At 45.5% G+C, this 9708-nt stretch overlaps 1 protein-coding gene across 2 annotated transcripts in view; it reads right to left on the reverse strand.

The window, feature by feature from the left end:
• Positions 1-521: 521 nt before the first annotated feature.
• The window catches only part of FNTB (farnesyltransferase, CAAX box, beta), a 76712-nt gene continuing 67525 nt past the window's right edge, over positions 522-9708 (reverse strand). For both annotated transcript variants that reach the window (XM_023232420.2, XM_023232429.2), the window contains exons 10-12: positions 9411-9522; positions 8059-8173; positions 522-1987 (exon numbers count right to left, since the gene is read on the reverse strand). In XM_023232420.2, the coding sequence (XP_023088188.1) occupies positions 1856-1987; positions 8059-8173; positions 9411-9522 (359 nt within the window). In that variant the 3' untranslated portion in view covers positions 522-1855. The remainder of the gene's footprint in view (positions 1988-8058; positions 8174-9410; positions 9523-9708) is intronic.

The following is a 9708-nucleotide window of genomic DNA, read 5'->3' on the forward strand; positions in this document are numbered from 1 at the left end:
TGCGCATTTGGCTTATTCACATGGATTTGGGTGTGCTCTGGGGACACCATCTTCTCCCCGCTCCAGAAGGGTCAGGCCACGGGACATCCACGTTCTTGGCCTCCCATGGGAGAGGGGTTCTCGCCAGAGCAAGGGAAAGCCAAGTGGCCACAGAGTTCCAGCCTGTCCCTGGGACAGCCCCTGCCTCTGGCCAGACGTCCACCCACCCTTGCTGAGTCAGCCTGCTCTGGGGCTAGGGCTCAGTGCTTGCTGTCAGAGACAGACCGTGAAGTGCAGCGTGTGGAGGGCTGGGGCACAGCACACCGAATTACCCCAGGGAGCTTGGAAAACAACTCTTCCCGCTCTCTGTGAGGCCCACGGCTTCCTCTACTGGAGGAGACAGAACTCAGTCACTCCTCTGTCACCACCAATACAAAACGGTCTGGAATCCTGCGCACTGGAGACTGATGATCCCTGAGCAACCTTTAATAGCTCCTACCATTGGGCATTTTCTTGGTACAGATCACAAATAAGAGACATCATAGAAAATGTTATTCTTTTATTATTTCAAGGAGGTAATACATAGCCCAATATGTCAAAGCAAAAGGAATTAGAGGCAGCAAATGGCCAGGTTTTTCTAAGAGCCTCATGCTGCATCTCTGAGCTCCTGTCTGCCCGCAGCCCACAGCTGCTTACATGAAGGCCAGGTCAGGGGACAGATGGCCCAACTCGACACTCCACTGACTGAGAAAGGGCTCAATGTGCAGCACAGCAGAGGCACTGCCAGGACCCAGCACGCTGGGCGGCACCCCCTGCTGCCACCACCAGCTCCGGAGCTAGTGCCTTAGTGGCAGCCAGCGTGTCTAGCACTTGATTTTATTCCTGTGAGCCTAGAGTGGGCAGGACGTGAATAAATCCTGAGTCATAAATTAAGGTGAAAGACTTAGTAGTGTTAATCCTCTGGGTGAGAAAAGACAACACAGTCTTGGAGGAGAATGGGCCTGGAGTCTGGTGGAAGAAAGACAGAAACCCCCAGAAGGACCTCGGCCTGCAGGCACTGCCTAGAGGCCATCAGAGGGGGTTTTCATGGTACATGATGGGGAGGAGCGAGGCGGGTGGGCACTGGAGGGCTGCTTCCTCTGGCACAGTTGAACTAGAGGTTCATTTTCCACTCATAATTGGTTTCCCAGGTCTAAGTCACCACACCTGGGGCTGAAGCAAGTCTTGCCTGTGCACCAAGCGTGGCCTTGGACCCTGGAGAGATGCAAGGCTCAGTTCTCCAGTGTTGAAGCGGAGGGGCTCCCAACTGAAGGAGATCTTTCTCCCCCCACCTCCAGCTCCTTTCCCTTGCAAATGACCAGGGTGTGAGTCGAGAGGCAGAGGCATCTCCTGGTACAACCCCACCACAGTCTCCCAGAGAACTCATCTTGGTGGGACTCAAAAGCCCAGGCTTGGCATGGAGCAGACTTATTCCGCCCATGGGAGGGCACCCAGTCTGGTGACTGAATGTGGCGTGCAAGTGGGAGTCAGCAGTGGCTCTGGATGCCGTAATACTCAGATGCCATTCATCTCTATGTGATCGTCCTGGCTGGAGAGCTGGTGAGGAGGGGCTGCTTCCTCCTGGCGTGCACTGTTCACCAACCACACCAGGTGGGCTGATAGATTTTTGGTTTGACAGGTGTGGAAAGAATTTTTAAAACCAGCCACTGTATTCTCCAAACCCAGAGCCACTGGTTTTGTTTGACAAGAAAGGACAAAGAGAACCACAGCTCCACTGAGGCTAAGGCTTGTGCAGCACAGAATGCAGTATGTATCGAAACGTATAAACCTTGTCTGGGGAGATGGGTGAGCACAGAGCTGCAGGGACCCAGGTCCTCTAGTCAGTTGCAGGCTCTGCTGATGTCTCATCCTTAAGCTCCTCAAAACCTGGGACTGGCTTCTGCAGAAAGTATGTAGTGGCCTGGATCACCTTGTCTGGTCCAATGTTGTACACTGGGTGAGTGGGCTGCTGCAAAGAGAAGAAAAGGTGCCAGTTAATCACCCCGGTGGTCCTTGAAAACATAACACATCCTTTGCTCCATGGAAGGCACTTCTAAGAATTTAGTATAAGGAATCAGAGATACACACAAAGATTTATCACACAAAGCCCAAAGGTTCAAAAACTGTGTATTTGCTAAAACTATCTGGTCCATGGGATACAGGGTAATATACAGCCATTATAAACATGCATTTAAATATTTAATGATATAGGCAAATGCTTACAACATATGTGAGAAAACAGTATGTGCAATACTATCTCAAACTTTTTCTGTTGCTCAGGCTGGAGTGCAATGATGCTATCTCAGTTTACTGCAAACTCTGCCTCCTGGGTTCAAGAGATTCTCCTGCCTTAGCCTCCTGAGTAACTGGGATTACAGGTGTGAGCCACCACGCCCGGGTAATTTTTGTATTTTTAGTAGAGACAGGGTTTCACCATATTGGCTAGGCTGGTCTCAAACTCCTGACCTCAGGTGATCCACCAGCATCGGCCTTCCCAAGGTGCTGGTGTTACAGGTGTGAGCCAATGCCCAGCCTCAAACTTTTTAAAAAGTGTATCTGTACCTGAGATGTATATAAATGACAAAAATCATACCCATACCAAAATATTAATAGTGATATGATTGTTTTTTAATTTTCTTATTTGTATTTTTGTATTTTATGTATCCCAATTATTAAAACAATAAACATGTATTTACATTTATAATCAAGAAAAAAGGGGCCGGATGTGGTGGCTCATGCCTGTAATCCCAGCATTTTGGGAGGCTGAGGTGGATGGATCACCTGAGGTCTGGAGTCCAAGACCAGCCCAGCCAAGATGGTGAAACCCCGTCTCTACAAAAATACAAAAATTAGCCGGGCATGATGGTGGGTGCCTGTAATCCCAGCTACCTGGAAGGCTGAGGCAGGAGAATCGCTTGAACCTGGGAGGCGGAGGTTGCAGTGAGCCAAGATTGCGCCACTGCACTCTAGCCTGGACAACAGAGCGAGACTCCATCTCAAAAAAAATAATAAAAGAAAAGAAAAGAAAAAAGGACCACAACCCTATTAGGTAGTAAGGCTGTTAGGTCATATTTAAACTCCATGATGTTATTCTAGTACATCACAGAAACCCAAAAAAACCTTTAGATTTGACATGGGGCATAATCTTAGGCCAATAATCAGGATTCTCCCACTGTGGGAGAATGAAGAAGGGGACACAACTGCAGGAGAGATTTAAAAATTTTTGAGAGAATACTATGAGCAACCTCATGCTAAAACATACAAAAATTCAGATAAGCAGTAATTTTTAAAAACCAGAAAAACTGTCAAAATCGACTTAAGGAATTTTTAAAGGCCTACATGAAGAAATTAAGAACAACAATTGCTTATTCTGCCACCCCCACATCCCCTAAAAGATACTAGACCTAGACGGTTTCTCAGGCAAGTATTATCAAACCTAAAAAGAAACAGATAGTCTCTGACCTATACAAACTTTTTAAGAGACTGAAAAAAAAAAGGGGGCCAGTGGGGGGCCAGGTGCAATGGCTCACACCTATAATCCCAGCACTTTGTATGGCTGAGGTAGGATAGCTTGAGGCCAAGAGTTCAAGACCAGACTAGGCAACCTAGCAAAACCCTGTCTCTACAAAAATTTAAAAACTAGCAGGTTCTGGTGGTGTGCACCTGTAGTCCCTGCTACTTGGGAGGCTAAGACAGAAGGATAGCTTGAGCCCAGGAGTTCCAGGCTGCAGTGAGCTATGATCACATCACTGCACTCCAGCATGAGTGACGGAGTGAGATCATGTCTCTGAAAAAGAAAAGAAAACAAAACAAAAAAAGGTAAGAGGAGCAGGAAGCTACCCATCTAATTTTATGAGGCTAAGATATTATCCTGAAACACTGGAAAAGGACAATACAATACAATTTTAGATCAATCTTTCTTATGAACGCACGTGCAAAAAAATCCTAAATAAAAGTACTATGCAAACATACTGGCAAACTGAATCCAGCAGTATACTGAACAAAACACACAGACACAGACACACTGTCTCTACTATGACCAAGAAGGGCTTATCTTGGGAATATAAGGCTTAACATCAGAACATTAATGAAGCATATCATATTAAAGAAGAAAAATCAGATGCGGAGAAAGCATTCAATAAAATTTAACACTACCTTATGACTGAAACTAACAAAAACAACCTAGCAAATCAGGAATAGAAGCAAATATCACTAACGATATAATGTAACTATCACAACCCTACAGTTAACCCTATCATGCTTAATGGTCAGATTATAAAAAGCCTTCCCATTACAATCAGGAGCAAGACAGGAATGCCCTCTATTACCTTTAGTCAGGACTATGTGGCGATCTTAGCCAACAATACAAGGCAAGAAAAGTAAAACGGAAACTTAGACAAACTTAAAACTATTAAGAGAGTTCAACAAGGTAGCTGGATACAAGATTTATAAATATTATTAGCATTTCTATACACTAGTAACAAACAGTTACAAAATTGAAAATAAAAAAGATTCCAGTCACAAGAGACATAAAAACTGTAAATTAGACATAACTCTAAAAAAAAAAAATGCTAGTCCTTTATGGAAAAAATTATAAAAAACCATTGAAAGACATTAAATAAAAGAAAAATTATGTTCATAAATGGAAGCCTAAATATTGAAAAGAAGTCAGTTCTCTTTCTACTCCTGGGAAGACAGGAAGAAAAAAAAAAAAACACAAGTTGCTTCTCTCCTATTAATCTAAAATGCAGTGCAATTCCAATAAAAATCCCATTAGAACTTGACAAGTTGATCCTACAATTCACAGGAAAACGCAAAAGGCAAAGAATAGCCAAGGCAATTTTGAAGAAAAACAACAAGGCAGACAGGACTTGCCTACCTGTTTTCAGACTTGCTTAAAAGAGTGCAGATAGGCAAACAGACCAAAGGAACAGAATAGAGTCCAGAAACAGGGCCCCTTCATGTATGGAAACTTGAGGGTGTGGCACACATGACATACACATCAGCAGGAAAGGCTGCAGACTTCAGTACATGGTGCTGGTTATCCATATGGAAAAAAGACAACATTATATCCAAGCCTCGCTGTACACAGAAACCAAATCCAAGATAATTAAAAATCTAGATTAAAAAGGCAAGCTTTAGACTATTTAGAGGTTACACTTAATGACTTGCTGCAGTGCCTTGTTCATTCCCTTCATAGCATGCGTCACAATTTGTAATGTATTTGTTTAACGTGTGCCTCCTTTTGTCTGCTTCCCTCAAAAATGGTAGATTTCTTAAGTAAATCCTCACCTACCCTCCCCCCAAAACAAACCCCTGAACAACAGAAAAGACAAACAGATTTGACCACTTCAAAATTAAAATATTAAAATATTTTTGTGGGGAAAGGGTGCTGGGGGCAGGGTCTCACTCCATCTCCCAGACTGGAGTGCAGTGGTGCAAACAGAGCTCACTGTAGCCTTGACTACCTGGGCTCGAGCGATTCTGCCACCTCAGCCTCCCAAAGTGCTAGGTTTACAGGTGAAAACCACCATATCTGGCCTAAAATCTTCTATTTAACAACAACAAAAAAAACACGAAAAACAAAATGCTATGGTTTTGATGTGGTTTATTTGTCCCCACAAAAATTAATGTTGAAATCTGATCCCCAAGGTGGCGATGTTGGGAGGTGGGGTTTATGGAATGTGTTTGGGTTCAAGGGGTAGGTCCCTCAGGAGTGCCTTGGTACTGTTCTTGCGGTAATGAGTGAGCTCTCACTCTTGCTCTGGGGAGTCTGGATTAGTCCTGGAGGGAATGGATTAGTTCCGGCAAGGGTAGGCTGTTACAAAGCCAGGGTGTCCTCAGGCTCTCCTCTCTTTGCATGGGTTGGCTTCCCCTTTGACCTCCACATATTACAATGCAGCACAACCCTTGCCAGAAGCCAAAGCCATGCCCTTGAACTTCTCAGCCTACAGAACCATGAGCTAAATAAACCTCTTCTTTATATATTATCTAGTCTCAGGTATTCTTTTATAGCCATACAAATCAGAGTCACAAAATGAAAAGACAAGTCACAAGCTGGAAGATATTCACTACACACATGTAACTGACAAAAGATTAGTATCAAAATATACAAAGAACTACAAATACTTAAGGGAAAACAACTGAAGCTATCCATCAGTAAGAAAACGAGCACAGAAGACAACACAAATGGCCAACGAACATTTGAAAAGATTTTCAACCTCTCTAGTAATCAGGAAAATGCACAAACAAATACCATTTCACATCCATCAAACGGCAAAAAGGAAAAGGTGTGACTATGGATCGGTTCATCTTACACAACCATGCTGGGGAGCAGCTCGGAGATATCTATCAAAGATGACAATATGTGTCCCCTTCAACCCAGCAGGTCCCCTCCTGGAGACATTCTAACACATGAACCCAATGAGACAGATCCCAGAACATTCACTACAACACTGTAATAGCAAAAAATTGATAACTAGCAGGAGAACAGAGAACTACACTGGGGTACATTTATACAAGTGAGTATCATATAATAGTTAAAATAAACTGGAGCAACACATGTGAACACAGATAAACCTCAAAAATAACAATGGTCAGTGGAAAAAGCAATGCAGAATAACTGGTATAGTAGGTACCATTACAAAAAGTTTGAAAACATGCAAGCTGTTATATTGCCTATAAACAACTATACATCGCTTATAGATACATATGTATGTAGCAATAGTACAAAAACATCCAGAGGCATGATATATGTCAAATTTGGGACAGGGTTACCTCTGGAGAAGGAGAGAGGAAAAAAAACTGGAAGAGGACTATATAAGAGGCAAACAGGGAAAATAATTAGGGCCTGGAAAAGCTGGATGGCTGTTTTTCTGATTAAGAATGAGGCTGAGCATCTTTTCAACTATCTATTGGCCATTTGTGTTTCTTCCATTTGAAATGTTTCCCAGTTAAAAGAAACAAAGACGGAGCCAGGCGTGGTGGCTCACACATGTAATCCCGGCACCTTGGGAGGCTGAGGCGGGCTTATCACTTGAGGCCAGGAGTTTGAGACCAGCCTGCCCAACATGGGGAAACCCCATGTCTACTAAAAATACAAAAATTAGCTGGGTGTGGTGGTGCACGCCTGTAATCCCAGCTACTCAGGAGGCTGAGACACAAGAATTGCTTGAACCCGGGAGGTGGAGGTTGCAGTGAGCGAAGATCATACCACTGCACTCCAGCCTAGGTGACAGAGTGAGACTTTGTCTCACAAAAAAAATTAAACATTAAAAAAAAATTTTTTTTGAAACAAAAAGGAAAGGTTAAAACGACACAGATGAGAAAATAAGGCAGTGACCTAAATGGTAGCAGCAGGCCATGTTTACACTGGTGGAAGTAGGGCTTAGTAAGAGTCGGGCCCTGTGATTTGGTCACTGGGGACAGTCTCCATTGGATTCATGTCTCAGGCTCATGTCTAGGCTCAGAGCACCTCCACGTTGTCCTCAGCTGGCTGCAGCAGTGAGCAGCCTGCCCTCACAGGGCTATTGTTTTTTGAGGAAAACAGACAAACACACATTAAACAACACACCACCAACTGAGTAAAGTACTACAAAGAATATGAACAAGGTGCTGAGGCAGAGCGTTCCGGGGATCTCATTCTCTGAAGACAAGGCATCTAAGCTGAGCCTGTGGGGGAGATGCGGCAGGCAGTGCTATCACAAGCCTGCTGGGACCCACAGCCTCACAGTGAAACGTGACTGCAGCCTCCTTGAGGGGAAGCTAATACCAGCGGTGGGCTAGGTCCTCAGCGCTGGGATAAAGGCACAACAGCTCTGTGACAGATCAGACCGCCCATTCAGAACCCTGAGCTTGCCCAGAGGTGCGTCTCCTCTGCGGTCACATCCTCATTAAAGGCCGCACACCTCGAAGGGCAGAGGGACCACAAGCTTCCACCTGTCCACACAGGAAACACAGAGCCAGTTCTGCTCACTTGGAAAGCCTTCTGTCCTCGAGGTCCCTGTGGAGAAGGGGTGTGAAGCCCTGCACCCGCCTTACCAGAGCGTTTTCGGGCACACCCAGGACCACATCATGCAACATGGCTCCGCTGCCGAAGTGCTGGGCTATGGACAGGCCGCTCAGGCAGTAGCAGGTGTGGTAGAAATCACGCGACCTGTAAGGACAGGCAGCTCTGAGCAGGCGCTCCTCTGCTCCGCACGCATCTACGGATGCAGCCACACCAATTCAGAGACCACTGGTGCTATCACATGTCCCCCCGTCCTCTATGTGGCTAGAGGAGGCACAGTTTTCCCAGCAGTGTTATTTAAAGACCCACAGGCTGAGCACAGTGGCTCACACCCATAATCCCAGCACGTAGGAGGCTGAGGCAAGAGAACAGTCTGAGGCCAGAAGTTCAAAACCAGCTTGGGCAACATAGGGAGACCTCGTCTCTACAAAAGATTAAAAATTAGCTAGGTGTGGTGGCAGATGCCTGTAATTGCAGTTACTTGGAAGGCTGAAGCAGGAGGATTACTTGAGCCCAAAAGGTGAAGGCTGCAGTTAGCCGTGATTGTGCCAGTGCACTCCAGCCTGGGTGACAGACGGAGACCCTGTCTCAAAAAAGTAAGATACAATAAAATAAAAGTCCCATCTTCCAGCCCTGCCCAGCAGCGGGAACTGTAACTTTTTTTTCTTTTTTACCTTAAACTATTAAGGGTTAAAGGAAACTGTAATTTTACAGTCAGTCTCTCCAACTGTCTTCTGGAAAGGGCTGTCCAGGGGCAGTACTAGTGATAAATTGATACACTTCTCTAGAAAATACCTAAATATCTAGACATGGGCCACATTCTTCCTGATAAATTGCTGGACCAGGCCTTCCCCTGGACACCAAGAGCAGCAGGACGTGTGTTGGGGTCGGGGGAGACAGAGGGTGGGGAACAAAGGTTAGAGGACTTATTTCCCTTTTTCTTTTATAACACATAAGCCACCTCAGATTTGAGCTTAATTATTTAATCCACTCTATAATAGTTGTCATGATTACAGTCTCTGTTTACAACACTCAGGGGTTTTAAAATCCTGTCTCCTATTCTATTCCTATTCTATTTAGATCAGTTTTTGTTTGTTTGTTTGTTTGTTTTAAAGAAGAAGAGTTATCTACCCAGTAATCTGTTTCCCTGTCTGGGGGTGGTGGTTGCATGCAAGCTGGGGGACAAGATGGGCAGCTGGAGGTGCCAGGATCAATGGCCTCGAGGGCTGCTCCCAACTGGGTGCTTTTTCCCATACAACCTAGCACTATGCAGGTGCTAAGGGTGACATCTCTGCTCTTGAGGTCTGGCTCTGAGTAGGCCTGAGGTGCATGCCCCTCTGCTCTCTCCTCCCCACGCTTCCCTCCCCAGAGAGAAAGCACTCACTTGCCAGGTTTATCCAGAAGTCCCCCTGCAGGGCACTGGCAGCACATCAGGATGTACTCCTGCAGGGCCTGCTGATGGAACATCCAGTGGCTCATGCTAAGGGCAGGGTCACCTGTTGAAGGGCAAAGGGTCAGTAAGGGCCTGGCGGATCCAGCCAAGTATCAATGACCTAATTCCGCTTTCTCACCTGGGGGAATAGCCGAGGTTTCCCTCTCCCCTTCCTCTTCCACTCGTTCTCGGTACAACTGCTATCTTCCCCATGTCCTACGCACGGCACGTCCCTTCTCCTGAACTTTGT

Source organism: Piliocolobus tephrosceles, chromosome 6 (genome assembly GCF_002776525.5).
Source record: "Piliocolobus tephrosceles isolate RC106 chromosome 6, ASM277652v3, whole genome shotgun sequence".
NCBI lineage: Eukaryota > Metazoa > Chordata > Mammalia > Primates > Cercopithecidae > Piliocolobus > Piliocolobus tephrosceles.